This window comes from Anthonomus grandis, chromosome 1 (assembly GCF_022605725.1).
Source record: "Anthonomus grandis grandis chromosome 1, icAntGran1.3, whole genome shotgun sequence".
Taxonomy (NCBI): Eukaryota; Metazoa; Arthropoda; class Insecta; order Coleoptera; family Curculionidae; genus Anthonomus; species Anthonomus grandis.
This window is the reverse complement of record NC_065546.1, coordinates 50,078,156-50,096,434: the sequence shown is the minus strand read 5'-3', so window position 1 is coordinate 50,096,434 and position 18,279 is coordinate 50,078,156. Positions and strand designations below refer to the sequence as shown.

The window sequence follows — 18,279 nt, the reverse complement described above, 5'->3', positions numbered from 1 at the left end:
ATGAGGATGAAACGGTGGTTCCAGATGTAAATGACCCTGAGGGCGAAGACTTTTTTTTCTTACAATAATGTTATTAATAATTACTTTTATCTTTCATTATTATGTTTAGAATTAGTTCTTTAAGTTTATAACTTTTCGCATCACTACAACTTTGAAAATTTATTATGTGCCAAATATGGCTATCTGCATTTTTCCTGTTTAAATTAGTTATTATTTATGTTTCTCGAAAATCGGGGTCATTATAAGAATTTTTTTTATTTTATTGAAATAAAAAATATATAAATAAAAAGATGAGTTTTATTAAAATGTGTTTTTTTATAGATTTGATTTGATACAGCCTATTAAACTTTATTTTGTGTTTCCTAAATATAAAGCATTTTGTAGATAGCTACATATGGAAACACACCATCGAACTGACTTGTGTAAATACTTTTTTATCTTGACATAAGTAAATGAATTTGAATTAATAAAGGCACTACTAGGCATGTAAAGATGGAAATCCTAAAAAGTCTAAATTAAAGCTCGAGTCAGAAACACCACCAAGCATAATACAAGTCTGATGAGACGGGACTGCACTGGAAATTACCCCTTGATAAAAAGTAGTTATAAGTTCTAATAAAATAACTAAGGAGACACCTAAAAGTCATACCTGAAAATGTGAATTACGTTCATATTATACCATGGCGCCATCTAGCAGAAACACTTTAAAACATAATTATGGTATCTGCGGCAAAAAAGGTTAATCTGCCAAAAGCATGGTAGAAAATCTAAACACAAGTTTTTAAAACACTGTTCATTACTTAAAATAGTTGCTTAGCAGCAACTGAATTTATTAATCATAACAAATACCTAAATAACATCAACAACAATCAATCATTCTTCGGGAAACCAAAGTAAAAGACTGATGTTCTTTTAGTGTCAATATACAAAAGCCGATTTTCAGCGTGGAATGGTTCTTAGTTGGTAGTTACCAATGCGCTTCTGCGATCCTGGTTTTAACCAAAATAAGGGAAAACGTGACGTCACGGATCAGCTGTTTGGCGTTTGGTATTTACCAATTATTAACCGGGTTAAACTTTCGGTTATACAGTCCAGAAGAAGGCTTAGATTGTAAAAAATTGATTGAGAATTGCGATATGATGTGCGCCCTTTATAAATTAAGAAAAATAAATACCAATTAGTTTTGAATTATCAAGAACAAGTAGTAATACGCTATTTAGTAAAAAAAAAGTTAAATTAAAGGAAAGAAAATTTAAAATTAATTCCGGAAATAAGGTGTTTATGGCTTCACCCATGCAAATTTACATGACCATTATACATAATTTACTTTAGATCCAATAAAATCATTTTTATTCGAGAGAAAAGAGTGGCTAAGGCTCTGGAAAATCAAAAGAAATCGACTTCATATTTTAATCAAACAGAGAAGAAAAAACAAAAACATAAACCCTTTAATTCCTAATAACCAATTCATTTCAGCAAATCTGTCTTTAAATCAGAATTTTTAAGTGATGGGGGAACAATACATCACATTTACCTGTCAAAGTTGTCAACCAAAAGAGTAACCGCGGGTCTTACCAATTCAACGCTGAAAATCGGCTAAAGATGAGGAAATTGGGGTCTATTGGAGACTTAGAAGATTAAACTATTGCATCGAAAATGAATATTTCAAAGGGAATATTCTGATAATGAATCCGAAAATTACATAAGCGAACGTAAGAAAGTGACTGAGTAAGAAGTTTTAAATTATGAAACAGTGCAAGTCCCTTAGAGAATCGATTAATATGATGGTATAAATGGAAATAATTGAATCAAAAGATCCTTAGCTACACTGAAAAATACTCTTTTCCAACTACAGAGAGTTTATAAGATGTTGAAAGCAGCCTCTATATGTCTATAGAGGCTGCTTTCCGGTTCAAGGAAACCTGGTCTTATTACCCATACATCTCGGTGGTGATAAAGTCGTTTTTTTTTAAATTATGATTTAAAACAATTGTTAAACTAGGAATTTTTTTTATAAAAGTTTATACAAAAACAACTATAGCAAGCAGATATAATTCACATTTTAATGGAGTGTATTGAAGGCCTAATGAATGGCATGGTCAAAGTAACCTTTTAATTTTTTTTATGGTGGGAAAGGTATATATAAAGAATATCTTTACTCCTGAATACCAGGTTCTGATTAGTGCAGATTATAATAACTGCAGTCACTCGATGTTTAACTACAGATAGGTATATAGAACAGGTTCTTAAAGAATATGTAGCGCTTTTTGCTCCTTGCATTAATCAAGATTTCTTATTCTAGAGAAGTTTAAAGAAAGACCACGACCAGACCGTCTGGATCTTAATCCAATTAAGAATCTTTGGAACATGCTCTACCGACATTTACATTACTTTTCAATAATTTAGATCAGCTTGCAAGAGCTGTTGTTCAAATATGGGCAAATTTAAGCCAGGACGACATAAGACTTGCCATTTTAAGCTTGATTATTTTTAAAAAAAAATATCAAAATCTATTAGAAATTCAAAATATGATAAGATTATTATTAATACGTTTGAATACAAATCAGAAAAGTTGACAAGGGTTGTGAAGAACTATGAAATGATAATTTCTTTACTCAGTTAAAATTCTTGCAAGAACGAAAATGCTGTAAATCGATGCAATTTCAAGCAAAATGGTCAATTGTCAGGGAAGAAATATTAAACATATATTAATACACAATTATTCCAATATATTGAATTTTACTTTTAAATAACCTTTCCAAAAACACTTTTGAGATTTTTATGATTTCATTTCATAAAATGGATAGTTTCACCATGTATAATATGTAAGACAAAAAAATTTATACTTCTTCTATACATTTCTAATTGTTTTGCATGTAAAACAACGCAGCCAGCACGCAACCCCGAAAGCTGGATTTAAGTATTTATGAGTAGTTAATGAACACTGGCAAATTGCCAGTCATTATCGGAGTTTTCTATGTACATATATTAAATCTGGATAAAGCTGAATAAATTTAAATAATCTATGGTCAAGGTGATAGCAATATAGGGTGGATTGATTATCTTTAAAAAATCATCAGTTTGTTCTATTTTAATTGAACGAAAATCAAATTAAAAAAAAATCATTATAAGAAAATAGCTCTACAGCATTATGAAATTAGTAGCAAACTCATGCTCACAATTAAAAAATCACACCACCTCAGAATAAGAATATTGTTCAAAGGCTCCCGAGCTGTCGCTTTCACTAGAAGAGCTATTATGCGAGGATGACCTCTCTTGAGTAACGGTTTGTACAGCAGGTATCACATTATCACAGGCGGGTTTCGTTACAGTTCGTACGGGTCCAGACTCTATTTTAAATAGTATGTTGTTATCAAGTTTAGGTTTTGATAAAGAAGTAAGATTTTGCAAGAGGTAAAAAAGTAGTTAACAATTTCATTTAAAACTTACAAAATAAAATAGTGAAAATACCTTATACAGGGCATGCTTGTTGGATATTTATAAAAATGAGTAAGAATTTTGCAGGAAGTTGTTGAACTGATGATTGCCTGCATGTTCTAATTTACAAATTTATTTGAAGTTTTAGATGCCACAAAAAAAAACGCTTTATTCTCTTAAAATGTCGATTTTTTCTCCAGATATCCTCGGCAGTACTTAAAAGAATGTACACATCAAAAGAAAATCTACCGAGTCATTTTTTATATAAAAAGTGTCTTACAAAAATTATATAATTTTTCCTTTTTATAAGAAATATAAGTAAACACCCTGTACTTTTTCCATCTTCAAATATCAAATCTAATCCCTAACACCCTGTATAAGGATTATAAGTAAGAATAACTTTTCTTTTAGATTCAACAACAGCAAAACAATAGATCTGTAGTTACTTAGTGCCCCATACATATTTCCTTGGTTCTTTTTTATAGATTCTAACATAGATTCTTTCAGAATAATTAAATATGCAATAGTAAAAAAAAAACTAACTAGAACTAGATAAGATATATTAGAAAATATGTTACTGGTTGCAAAAGAAGATATGCCCTTGCGAACGAAATTTCAACAGGACAATTATCTGAAATATGCATTAACGATGGTAAAAGTGTGGATTGAAGAAAAAAGTAATTGTTTTGAATGGCCAAGACTTAAATTCTAATTGAGTCCGATTCAAACTTTCCAATTTGAATTCTAGAGTAATAAGAATGATTTGTCAAATTATAGACCTGTAGGCATAGTCAGATGTTAAAAAAAACTTACTGGTGAAAGCAGTTTGAAGCTAAGAATATAGTTTGGATGTTCAACATGTATCATAAAGAACAAATTGGATTTTTGGGGAAGCGGATCCACTTTTCCTACTCCTAAATTTGGTTCTCAATGAAAAACTTCTTGGTGACAGCGTGGAGAGCGCTATATACAGATTGTTGACTCTCTATGTTTGGACTTTTTAAAGACCTTTAATAAGTCTAACAATAATTTAGTCTAGATTTGCATTGTCTAGCTTCATTTCAAGCCGAGTATTCTCGTTCAACGAATGTGAACCACAATTCACGTACCTTTAAGAGCTCTTCAAGGCGCTCATTGTGGACCAATCCTTTTACTAGATCTTGTATGTTCAGATGACATTTAAGGTTTGCTATCTATTGATTCTGCTGATGATGCAGTGTCTTCAGGACAACCTGGATAGGATTTACCATTGATGTTTGTGAACAAAATCGGACTTAATAGTTAAAACTGACATTTACTAAATCTATGGCACCACTTAGTATTGATTACACATTAAAGGGTATACTCTTTTCACAGGGCACTGAAATTAAAGGCATTGCAATAACGTTTCACATTAAGTAAATCTTTAACGCTCAAAAGTACTCAAAATATGTTGTCAAACGCCTGGGATTTGTTCAACATTTGTTAGCTTTTTGTACCAAATACTTTATAATACCAGAGTCCAGCGCAAATTCCCGTGAACCTATTCAAAGAGTGGTTATGCCAAGAAAGATGTTTGTGATGAAGAGTAAATGATAATATTGTGCAAGTTTTGGGTCTGTAACCTCATTTACTAAGGCAATTAACCGATGTTTGCTTTCTACATAAGCTTATTCATGATCAGATTAAGTCTTGTTAATTGCTAGTTTTTTGTTCCTTTTAATTATACTACTCGATGGAGTTAACTTTGAAGGAGTTAGTTAAGGTCAGAGCTGCAGATGAATCTTCATGATCATCCTGAGATGTGCGACTCAACAGTAATAAATTTTCTTTACACATTAAAAACAAATTACTTGTCGTTCTAAAAATGTTCATATTTTTTTCACTACTGCATGAAATAAAGATCAAAATTATATATAATATGAACATGATGTACCGTACTATTAACATCAAAATATATAATTTAGCGAGGATAAAAAGATAATAATTAGAGCGAAAAGGAGATTAAATAAATATACCATAACCAAAATATGTTGTTTATTTAGTTCTGTATGTCAAATATCAATATAGAAAAACTTTCACTACTTTAAAGAAAAATATATCAATTTGCAAAAGACGGTAATTCTTAATGATTTTTTAATAAATGTGTTTATACTTTTAATGTCCTGGAACATTAGCAACTATGTACGACTTAGGACATATCCTAGAACACATTTAAGACTGTTTTTTTAGATTATGGGGCAATAAATTACTACAGACTCGCATCTTAGGCCAGGTAACAAAAGAAAGTCTTATCTATATAAAATACTTGATAAACAAATCAGCTTCTTATCAAACATAAACCTGCTATCAACACGCACTACAAACCTTTGGCTTTTAAATTATAATCTGTAGGCAAAGCAGAAAATAATGCTTTAGCAAAAATTCTAGACGCTGCCTTTCTTTGAGAGGGTGACCAGGAACCCAGCGATGCAGGGGGGACGACAGACATCTTACAAGCACCAAGATATAAGCACCAAATATTATAATTATTCACTAGTCTTTAACATATTTTCCACGTTTACTGACAAAACTGAATTAAATTATTGCATAACAAAACTCGTCAAAAGATTCCTTAATTAAGCAGAGATCGTCCATCGTTGACAGAGAGATGAAAGAAAAAGCCTGCCCTGCATCGCGGGGCCCCGCGTCGCGTATCGGCGGCATACTGTGGTGATTCGCGAGTAAATTAATTTCCGAAAAAAAAATCAACATGCCGGTAAGTATCAAAAATAGCTGACCCGTCGTAGAACGAAACAAACGTCAGATAATCATGCTTGTAGCGCGCACGCGGTACCGAGTGCGTCTAATTTTAAACTCGGGATGCGAATAACTGAGTTATTTTTTTGTTGTTGGGAAATATACGCAAGTAAAGACGATATGGAAAAAGTATTGAACATATTTAGGATATTAATTAAAACAGGACAAGTTGCAAGAAGGTTATTTAGTAAAAGATAAATCAGGTGTGAACGGTATTTGATTGAGGAAATTGTACAGGTTTGAACTTAGAACATTGAATACCTAGCTGCAAATCAGCTTTCCAATTTTTCATTCAATATATATTTTTTTTAATCCACTGCATATTTTTCTAATGTGTGGTATTTTGTAACAGGTAAAAAATGTACTGTTTGAAAGTTTCGTTTATTTGCTGACTAATAATATGTATATACTTTGAGAGTATTCAATAAATTATAAATTTATTATTTTTTATTCAATAAATTTCAATATGGTGTGTTTATATCACAATGTCTTATTACTTAAATCTCCGCCATACTTATATAATAAAATTCGATTTTGAACTGATATCCATAATATAAACATAAGGTTTAAGGGTAAGCTAACAATTCCAGTGCATTTTACTTCCCTTTTCGAGCGACCCTTTTTTGTCTAAATGATTTTCATGCAGTTGTACTTTCTATGTCTCCAGTTAATTTAAAAAGATATTTAACAATTAACAATTTACGTGCAAGGTGTAGGTATTCTCATTTCTTTTTATTGTATACTTAAGAATTATAATATGATATATGAAAATTAATTAAATCAAAAGGTTTTTTAGTATTTACTTTTGTAGTCGTCAATTTAGGTATTAAACCCACCCACGGTACGATTTATCGTACATGTTGTACAATTCGAGTCGATTAGACCGTTGGATCATTAGTGGTGTTGTAGTCCGACTAGATCGTGTCGTATGGAAGCATAGCTTGGCTAAAAATCTGTCGTACAACGCGGTAGTACATGCGACAAATCTGACCATTTAGGTGCTCGCTTCCAACAATCGGAACGATTTTATTTATTTTTTTTTAATTGTTTGGGCACGTTTTATGCATTGCCTAGTTAAATTAGTAGATAAATATGGATATTAAAAGATTTTGGGCGGAATTTATTGAAACATATCAATTATTAACTTGTATTTAAACTGGTTGTACGGCAGATCGTATCCGTATGTGGCCGAAAATAGCATCAACCTGATCAATTTCGTAATACAACTTATCGTACGACTTGTCGTCCTACGTGTAGTATCGTGTGTGGCCCGTTTTAGAGTTAAGGTTAGTTGAACAGTTGTTAGATTTATAGTCTGACAAACTGAACCTCATCTTTCTGAATATTCACTTTTATTGTTTTTTTTTTTAATTTGATTTGTCAAATATGTAATTTGAAATGTGAAGTCCTTATTATTATTATTATTATTATTATTATTATTATTATTATATTGAATAACAGCAATTTTTCACTCTACTGTTATAATTAGCATTACATCGTAGTTAAATTCAGCTATTCGTGCTGCTTATTAGAGAATACTGAAAATAGATACAAAACCATTTCTGATGCCAATAAGCTTTAAATTATAAAAAAAAAATCCTAAAATCTCCAAGGGCTGTTCTTACCCAGCGCCTATCTAAGGGTCCTACCGCACCGCGCTTCCTCCGCGGGCAGCAGGACAAATCAAAAAACACCGATACTGACCTGATCTTCCGAATAGCTGCGACGGTGGCGGCGCTGCGATCGGCTACTCGTCTGCTCATGCTTATGACGATTGTGGCGTTTCTTGCTGGTGGGCGATCTGCGATGGCTGCGTTTAAAGCGTCTTTCCGCACTGCTGCCGCGCTCGTATTGCCGCGAACGGTGGTTTCTTTGACTGCTGCAACAGGAAATAGGCGCATGACAGTTTAAGATAGGGGTCACAGAGTGCCACCTTCCCTTATCTATACGGTGATTGTGCAATAAATTCTAGTAAGACCCAGCAATTTTTACACTTTTTCTTTTAAAAAGTTTACCTTAATTAAATCTATTTAATTGATTGTCAAATTTTCCACAAAAATTATTCATAATAGAACTAACCACTACAACGGGCCAAAGTGTAAAGCTATGTTCTTATACTATTTTTAAGATATTATTTTAAAACATGGAGGGTTCAGGGCAGATTATATTTTGTTTACAGCTTTATTTCGCTGTCGATTGTTTTTATAAAAGTACTTTATAATGACGCCGTTTGTGGACATCTGACAACATTTACATTTGGTTTTTATCCTTTCTTATTTCATATTATTAGAATGAAACCACGCAATTCAAAATCGTTGGGTCTCAACTTGCTTAAGCACCGATAATAGTTGTAAAATGATAACAAATAATATCTAGGGATAATCTATTGGGTTTGGATCTTCACGGCACATATCCAACTTCAGCTTACCTGATCAGTGCAATTTCGTCAATTTGTCATCACGAAAACCAAAAAAAAGATATAGGGTGGTTTCTTTTAATATGCTCTTCAAAGTCAACAAGGTAGTTTTGCATTTTAGTAGCTTTTGTAAAAATTAACTTATTTTCATATAACTTTTTGTTAAAGTGGCTCTTTTTAGTGTAAAACCGAATTTAAAAAGAACGGAAGAAACATTTTGCAAGTATTTTAATTATTATCAGTGTTAGATATTTTTGCGAAGTTCAGTGGCTTAGTCAGAAAAAAAATTACCAGTTATTATCCAAAATTAATTTAATTAAAAATTACGTAGGACATGAAACAAAAATTAATTCAAAAATTTGAGAATTTTTAAAAAAGAATTGTCATTTTAAAGTTACCCACTTTTTTAAATTCCGGATTCGTACATTTTAATAAAAAATTCACTGACAAATAGTGAAAAATTAAAAACATTTTATACTATTTAACTTCCCCTAAACCTACTGCGGTACTAAAACCGGCTTGTAGAGCCCCTGGCCATAAGGTTTTTATTAATACAAGTTTAAGAACAAACCCTTAAATTGAATTTGTTAAAGAATTTTGCACCAATTAATAAATTATACTCGAAACGCTTAAATTAAAACGCACTATAAAATTCTTTCTATTGTCACAGTTTGTACAGTTGTACTATACACATTAGGGATTGTTTAGTGATGCGAGGCCTCCGGTTACGCATAAGAAGTGTTTAGTACAATTTCAATATAAAACTGGGTGCTAAATAACGCAATGTATTAACAGATCGTTGAACTATTTTAAATTTTGTGTTAAAAACGCCTTGTGCATGACTAGAGGGCTCGCACAACCGTAATACCTTACCATTTTTGCTTTTGGTTTGAAGTGTAGACATTTTTTAGTCCTGCAAGGCCTCTTGCTAATTTTACCTGATAAAACTGAATAATACATAAAAAAATCTTAATATAATTTGAATATTTTCTTATTTCTTTAGTAACCCAGTTGCTTTTACTAAAATGGGTATTCAAACTTCTAAAAAATTATAGATATGGTCTGTTACATCTATCAATATTGAACTACACAATGTGATTTGCAAGTATTTGTTAGAAGTGAAAAATAAATATTTTGATAATTTCCTGACTATCATTTATTGCGTTTTTAGTACAATTTTACTGTAAAACTGGATGACAGACAGTTTAAAATAATAATAGATCTTTGTACTATTTAAAAGCAATATTTAACGCTTGTTGAAATACACTAGCTAAAGTAATTTTTACTTATAGTATGAACATAAAATAACCTAATAATTCAGTTTAATACGTATATTAAAATAAGATGAGATGTAGTGAAGTTTTTTTTATTTAGAAATTCTTTCTTTCACCACTGTTTATTTAAATTTGACACAAAAATAAAGTAATTTAAACAGAAAATTAAGTTTATTTTGCAAAAGCTGCTAAACTGCCGAAGTACCAAGACAAGTTGTCTTTAATAACGACTTTTAAGAATTCGAATCTATTTGAATTTGAAAAATCTAAACGAGATTCCAATGCTTCCCAAACTGTTTTGTTATTCAACATTTTTTACATTTACATCAATTACTTACGAAATTGTCAAAAACCTTATAGGGTCACCCTAAAACCTTCATATCCCAATGAAATCTTAAATGACCATCCTGTATATAAAAGAAAATATTCTCTGCCCATAAACCAATCTTTCTGAACAAGTGAACTCGAAAAACATTATACATCACAGTTCACAAATAGCTTTAATATCAAAACCATCAGTGGGCTGTGAGTTTCCTCATAAAAACCAGACTTTATCCATTTGGTCATCTTAAAATGACTTAAGCATTGAAATAAGATCAAAAACATAATTATACAGATATAATTCCAAATGATTCCAAAAAACCAAGACATATCATATATATAAACCAAGATATTCTGTACAATATATATTGAAGAAAGTAATTAGTCAACAATAAAAACTCAATATAAAAAAGTATCAGGGTCATTTATTAAGTTTACAAAAAAATCTTATAAGGCACTTAATCCAAAGATAGCATACTGTATATAAAACTTAACAACTAATATAAATTACTTTTTTTATTAAACTAAGTTTTCAAAGCAGTCTCGAAATTCACATTATACTTTGCCTTTACTTCATCATTAACGAACCATCCAAATTTATTTTTCATTGGACCCGATTCTTTACACCTTCTATAAGTAGCAGATTTTTTTAAGAAACGTGTTAAGTTAGTTTTGGAAACTTCTACGCTGAAACCATTTTTTGCCATAAATGACAAAAACTCTTCTATAACCGTATTCTTTTTGTGAATATTTCCGTGAATAATTTTTAAAAAATAAGGAACGTGTTCAATGGGTAGTTCTACCATAGTCTTAGTTTTTTTCTTCTCGCTAGGTGAAGCAAAGAGTGTGGATTGTTTTTTAATTTCTATGGGACCGCTTACGATCATAGCGAAGGGCAAAAGGTATCTATAAATTGCATCATCAATGTTATCACCGTTACGATTTAACCAAATGCCTCCAAAGGATCGCGGCTTGAGCTTGTGAGTCTTTGACTTAATATCTTGGTCAAACTCATCTTTAAGCAGCTTCAGTTTTTGTTTTAAAGATTCGGGTGATAAACGAGCATTTTCCTCATCATCTATCTCATCTTCGCTTAAATGGCCGTGAGGTACAAAGAATTCGTTATCCACTTCATAATCATCTTCATCATTTTCAGTATCTTTCTCTTCTTCATCACCGGAAATCTCTAAAGACTCTCCTTGTTCTTCTTCCTCCCAATCGTCATCTGAATCTTCCTCGTAATTGAAATACTCCACGTCGTGCACAAAAGGATTTCTTGGCTTAATAAACTTACTCTTCTTGCGCCATGTACCATAATACGCAGGCCGCCTATTTTCATGAAAGTAAAGATATTTTGCCTTCATCTTACGCACTACTGATTTGTCCTCGCAGATGGTTTCTCCCAGTATTTTATCACCTTCAACTATAGTAACTTCATCATCGTCAAGTTCTCCGTAAGGCCAAGTGTTTCCTGATTTTCCAGGTTTGATTTTTCCGGATTTTAAGTCCTTAAGGTAGGAAACGTTTTCATCTTGCTGTTCTAAAATCGTATCCAGTTCAGTTTTATTTTCGTTTGAGAACAATTTTCTTACAAGTGGGGCCAATCTCATATCAGTTTTAATTTCAAATGGCATAAAATTGGAATTCGGTTTCTCTGCCTTTGATTCCTTTTGCTGTTCAGTGTCTGTTTTTTTGAAGAAGCTTTTCAGTAAATTTGCACTTTTCAGTTGTAGCTCTTTCTCTTTTTGTTTCTCCTTGTTCTTTTCTTCTACTTCTTGAAGTTTTTTTAGTTTTTCCTGTTCCTTTTCTTTGCGCTTCAGAGCTTCCTGCTCTTCTTTTTCCTTGCGCTTTTGTTCCTTCTCTTCCTTCTCTTTTTTCCTTTGCTCTTCTTTCATTTCTTTTTCTTTTTGCTTCATTTCTAGTTGTTTTTGTCTTTCAGCTTCCTTTTGCTCTTTCGCTTTCTGCTTTTCCGCCAAAAGCCGCGCTTTTTCTTCCTGCTTTTGCTTTTCACGTTCCTCCTTCTCTTGTTGTCTCTGCTGCTTCTTTTTCTCAGACTCTAATTTCTTCTGCAGTTGTTTTGGTGTTAACGGCTTTTTCGGAGTGGACAACTGTTCTTTTTTATCGTAAACACATTCCATTATTATAGACGCTGATTGTGACTCTACTATCTGTACATCATCATCATCAGAGGATTTACTTTTAATATCCCCTTCTTTTTCTGAGTTATCTTTGTCATTATTATATGCTTCTGCTTGTACGTCATTCTCCGCAGTTATATTATCACAGTCAGTATTTGCTGGATGAACTTTTGGATCTTCTTCAATTTCCATGACGCCACTTTTATTTCCACTCTCTTCTACCTTAGGGGGAGTCTGGTTGGTTGGTGACTGTGGTGGATCGGTGGCACTGAAAAAATAGCTTTCATCAGTCGAGTATTTCCAGGTTTATCAGCAAGTCGTCAACTCCAGCCAGAGACCAAAATGTCGCCTTAAAACAGACATAAAAAACATACTTAATAAAAATCATCATTAAAAGAATAGATGGCCAAAAAGATGTTAAGTAAACTCGGTACCCTTTCAAACACATTCAGAAATGAAAGTAAGGTCGCAAAATAGTACGATTTTAATAATAATTATTATTTCATATAATAATATATTTGACAAACGCGTTTAATAGGAAATTCTTTTGTTGTCTCTATCTCCACTCTAGAGTCACATAGTCAGTTAACAACTGAAAATCCTTAAAGAAGTAAACTTTCTTTTCCTCCTATATTACGGAGGATAATAATATAATAGTATAATTATATAATATAAAGGATTTCACAAAGATCACCATGGTCATCATTTTGCCACATTCACTTCTTACATCTCAGGGATCTAGCGATGGAGATAGCAACTTCAAAATTACTTACGAAAACGACATGCTTGTCTTGTACTTTATGTGCAACTCTGTATCGAGTACTAAATTTACTAGCTACCTTAATTTAGCCACTAAAAAATTATCAACGTTACCTACCGTCTGTTAGGTCTTAGGTGGAAATGACTGACTGCACAATTTTAAGTCGCTACTATGTACTAAACGAGTAACGCATAATTAGGGAATTCAAACAATTTATTTTTGCTTGAATATATGAAACACAATTTTCACAGTACAAGAATAATATAAATATAAGAAGTCGTAATATTAAGACTTCAACTGTAAATAGTACACTGCACTATTAGGTTCACCGGAACAAAAATCTAAACTTTTACTTTGAACTAAAATTTTTTTACAATGTTTTTTTTAAAAGGTTTACTAAAAATCGTTTCATTGGCAATTTTGTCGAAAAACAACTCCAAAATTGTGTGGAATTTTATATTTTTGCTAATATTGCCTTAATAGGACAAATATACAAAGGATAAACAAAAGCAATGTTAATGTATACATTGCCAATTTATGGTGAGTAGGTAGGCATAAATGCCTTAAATGGGCTTTACAAAACAAATATACATATTTACATACAAATCTACTTTTTCAGTAATATTTTCCTTTGTTCAGTCTATAATTTATTAGCCAATAATTTTTTAAATTTATTAACATCATCAATTCACAAGTATAAATATTTTACACACTAGTATTAGACTTAGTTCTTGAAATTCTCTTCAGTGTTACCAACAAATGTACTAAAGGCATTATTTTACACAAATTAAATTTCCTAAATGCATAAATGTTCCTTACTTTTACCAAGGGGTTGCAAGAAGTCAAAAGAACCGGTGATGCCATTTTGAATCCTCTATAGCACACTTAACTTTGGCGATATTGTTATATATTCAAGACATTTCACTGTATATAGCGTTAATCATACTTGGCATAAGGTATTCAAAGATCAAGGATTTTTGTTCGCGATGAATTAGAAATATCCGTACATTCCGGAGAACTTTCTTTAAAAAAGTCTGTACTTTGTCTAGATTTAAAAAAGTACTTTTAAATAATTAAAAATGTTCTTAAATATTTAAAAAAAAAACTCATAAATTCTGTAAGGTTTGAACCTATGCGCCTTACTACTAGGTTTTTTCATTTAATAAATATTTCCTTTTTCTTGTAGGCAACTTCAAAAATCTACACATCCTTACAGACTACAACTTTATTCTGTTCCTTACAGTAGTACCCTGTAGATCCTAATTAGTTAAGCATGTTCTTCTCTAGTCACAGCACTTCTGTCACATTAAAGCGAATTTCTTCTTATTCTTGCCTGATGCCTTAGTTTACTGCCTTCCTTAGAAAAGGATTGGAAGTGAAGGCACCACAGCTGACCAGATATTAATCAAGGAAAGCCATTGGTACAAAAGGAAAGCAATACAAATTCGAGGGTGACCATTGGAATCTCGGAAACCGTAAGAGTTACAGGGTCGGTTAAATGGAGGCAAAGTTGCGCAATTTGGACCTTAATAAAATGACGTTTAAAAAATTTTAAAATTTCGGATACTGCCGGAGTTAGGTATCCGAAAAAAATTGAAAATTGTCAAAATCGTTTTTACCTTCTACCAACTTTATTTACAGAGACATCGGAAAACTAAAAACAGTTTTTCATTGCCACTTTTTAGGTCCTACAACATGACGCAAAAAAAAAAAATTAACTCGACGTTTCGTTTTTTTTTCGATCACCGTCAACTTTATTTTTTCTTATAGGTGCCATATTGGATCTTCTAATTTTTTTAAAAGTATTTTTAATTGCCTTTAAAATGGGGTATCGCACTCGCATATCCGATTACTCCTTCTAGTACTTCTTATAAGAACTCCCATGAGCGCAAGAGAGAAAGATATATTAATCAAACAATCAACTGAAGCTATAAAATACTCTGTACTTGATATAGTTTTTTTTAAAACCAATTCAATGAAAATGTATCAATTGAATACAGGGTATTTCATAACTTTGGTTCATATATAAAACAGAGTTGATGATAATTTCCCAGATAAACTTGTTAACAAATCCCATTGATATAGGAATCCCATTGAGTTCTTATGGGAAGTACTCGAAGGAGTAATCGGACATGAAAGTGCGATACCTCATTTTAAAGGCAATTTAAAATGCTTTTTAAAAACGTCGGATTTTTTTGCGTCATATTGTAGAGCATAAAAAGTGGCAATGAAAAACTGTTTATAGTTAAACGTCATTTTATTGCGCATCTTTGCCTCCATTTAACCGACCCCGTAACTCTTACGGTTTCCGACATCCCAATGGTCACCCTGTACAGTAGTAGAAAATAGGATGACTTGTAGAGCGTGTAATGGATCTATTTACATGGAGATGTGCATGTGGTATATCAAGTGATCCGGATAGAAAATTGAAAAAAAGGCTGGTGTTTTCTTTGCTGTGTGTTTGTCAGAAAGGATAGTAAAAGTCTTTGTTTTTATAGTGACTATTTTATGACAATGAATACATCATTTGTGAAAAGTTCCTCAGGAATCAGTCAGTCCTAGAGAGATATCTTCTGTATCTAAGTTGCCTATACCATGAATGTTGGTAGACGACTCAACCTGGGAGCTTAAGGCTTAACATTTCTAAACCAAATATCTTCAAACAGCTTCAAAATATCCACAGATGATGTTAGTTCAACCCTTTCAAGTTTTTTGGTGTCACTATGAAACCACCTTTTTAATCATTTATCACGGCGCTGCGGAGCGGTTATCTGCCGATACCATCGTATAAGAAGTAGCACTATATTGCCATCTAGTAGGAAAAAAATAATTTAAATGGGACGCCGTTGCTAACAGCTTGTTATTTGACATTTATAGATTTGTGTTTGCAGTTTGAAGGTCAATACCGTTCGTGGTCATAAATTAAGTGTTCAAAAATTTCAAAAAATATGGCAGAATTGCAGGTAAGTACCATATTTTATTGTATTAGGTATTGTTTTATGTTATATCATAGGCACAACTGATTTTATATATTTTTATTTGTTGCTTTGAATAAAATTAACGTGGTGTCAATTGATACCACAAAGCAATCAATGCCTAATATTTTCGATGATTTTGGATTTTTTCTTTGTATGTTTGGCGGTGTGTTTGTGTAATTTGTATCTCTTTAGTGCTTTCGCGGCAACTAAAATTAGATAAAATATATGCTTGTGGAACAATTAGGCAAAATCGTGTAGGAATACCAAATGATGTGAAAGAAGACAAAGCATTGAAACGAGGCGAGAGTGGTTTTCGAGAACAGATGATGGGATCACATTTTGGAAATGGAAGGATAAAAGAGTAGTTGCAATGGCAAGTAATTTCCACATGCCGGGAATAATAGAGACCGTTGAAAGAAAGAAAAAGGATGGATAGAGAGAAACGATTGCATGCTCTATCATTATAAAGGACTACAATGCAAATATGGGATATGTTGATAAAGCTGATATGCTAAAATCAACCTATGAACTGGATAGAAAAAAAAATCCTTAGATTTAAAAAGGGTTGGTTGGTGCAGCTTCTGAAAATCCCCGAAGAGGTAGACCAAGTACTGAGATGCCCTCTAACAAATTCAAAGCAAACATTCCTCTGGAAAAGCACACAGACCAAGCTGCTCATATGCCAAAACATTAGTCTTCGAGAAGATGTGCATTTTGCAGCACAAAAGCGGAACAACACCGTACACGATGGTCGTGCAGTACTTGCAATGTCGGTTTGTGTCTCACTGACAAAAAAAATTGCTTTGAAAAATATCATAGCAAATAAATTGTATGCATGTTTTTAGTTTAAACTCCTTTTTATAACATTATCTTAATTAAATATATGTTTCAGACATATCTGCATTGTATAATATTAGTGCTTGGTGGTATCATGGTGATACCACCTACTAATTCCTTTTTCTCCAAATGGAAAAATTATCTGGGTTATTTTTAATGTTTTTGAGATCTTATCACTTCATTTTTTCAGCTTTAAATGAAATAGCTTCAAAATTTAAAAATATGCCTTAAAAGGGCTAAACAGTTACACAGAAAATAAAAGAATATTTTGTCTAAAATATTTGATCAACATATTGAAGAGCAGTTGTCATAAGTGCCTGCAAGAAACAAAGAGTCTCCCATTATCATCCAAGAATACTCAAAAACTTTCATAAGAAAATTCTGGTCAACAGCCATTCAGTTGAGCGCTTCTAAAGGAAAGCACCAAAATATCGGAAATTGGAAGCTCCCTACCCGATCTATGTAAGATCTATCCATATACAATATTTTTCTGGTAAACAACTAATTCTTCCTTAGCGCCATACATTTTGCTGTCCATAAGATAAACCGAAGAGTAGTCGAAATATAAATATATAACAACTCATTTTTTCGATTATAAGGTGAATCATCGATTTAAAAGTTACCAAGTATACACCCTTTAAATTTTGGCCTCTAACTCAACTATTATTCCCAGGAAATCAATACAGTATGGACAACAAAAAATAAAAAATCCAAATAATTAATTGAACAGTAAACCCACCAGAAGTGAACTCCATTGAACATGATTGTTGATATGATGAGCAATATTTAATTATACTAAAAGTTTCAGAGGTGTTGAGACTTAAGTCATATATAACTCAAGTTATAATAAATAAAATAACATAAAAATATTATTGATCAACAAAACAATAACAGTTCCTGTCAATATGCAATATTTGACACATTATCTTGCTAGGGTGTGCCTCTCATTTAGTTACTAAATGGAATATTAATCAGGTATCATATCAAACCCAAAATATCATGACAGGTTACCATATAAAATTCTGTTGCTACTAAAACACCTTCAAAATAATTCTACCGGATTTTTAATATCAAGGTTTTCTCTTTACGCTTGTAATACTCTATTCAAAACTAAGTAGGTTTTTATAGAAATTAATATAGTGTTTATACTGAAAATTACTTGTGCAACAATAAAACAAGCGTAAGTAATTACAAATTTTTTGCAATTCATTACATCCTGACTTTGCTAAGTCTTTTCTACTTATCATTGTCAAATCACAAGTTATTATTAAGAATAAAACATTTAAAAAAATATTGTATGTTAGTATGATTATAATATAACATTTAAGTAATAAAAATT

At 31.8% G+C, this 18,279-nt stretch overlaps 2 protein-coding genes across 5 annotated transcripts in view; both read right to left on the bottom strand.

The window, feature by feature from the left end:
• The window catches only part of LOC126742153 (serine/threonine-protein kinase Doa), a 59,952-nt gene that overhangs the window by 41,348 nt on the left and 325 nt on the right, over positions 1–18,279 (bottom strand). Inside the window, exons 1-2 of one of the 2 annotated variants that reach the window (XM_050448741.1) lie at positions 5,785–6,125; positions 3,199–3,350 (exon numbers count right to left, since the gene is read on the bottom strand). In XM_050448741.1, coding sequence (XP_050304698.1) covers positions 3,199–3,350; positions 5,785–5,908 — 276 coding nt within the window. In that variant the 5' untranslated portion in view covers positions 5,909–6,125. Of the gene's footprint in view, positions 1–3,198; positions 3,351–5,784; positions 6,126–7,920; positions 8,096–18,279 lie in introns of those variants that run through there. The other variant, XM_050448736.1, reaches the window with a different exon arrangement.
• Positions 10,633–18,279, bottom strand: part of LOC126742179 (chromatin assembly factor 1 subunit A-like) — a 39,578-nt gene continuing 31,931 nt past the window's right edge. For all 3 annotated transcript variants that reach the window (XM_050448760.1, XM_050448779.1, XM_050448768.1), the window contains exon 3: positions 10,633–12,633. In XM_050448760.1, the coding sequence (XP_050304717.1) occupies positions 10,752–12,633 (1,882 nt within the window). In that variant the 3' untranslated portion in view covers positions 10,633–10,751. The remainder of the gene's footprint in view (positions 12,634–18,279) is intronic.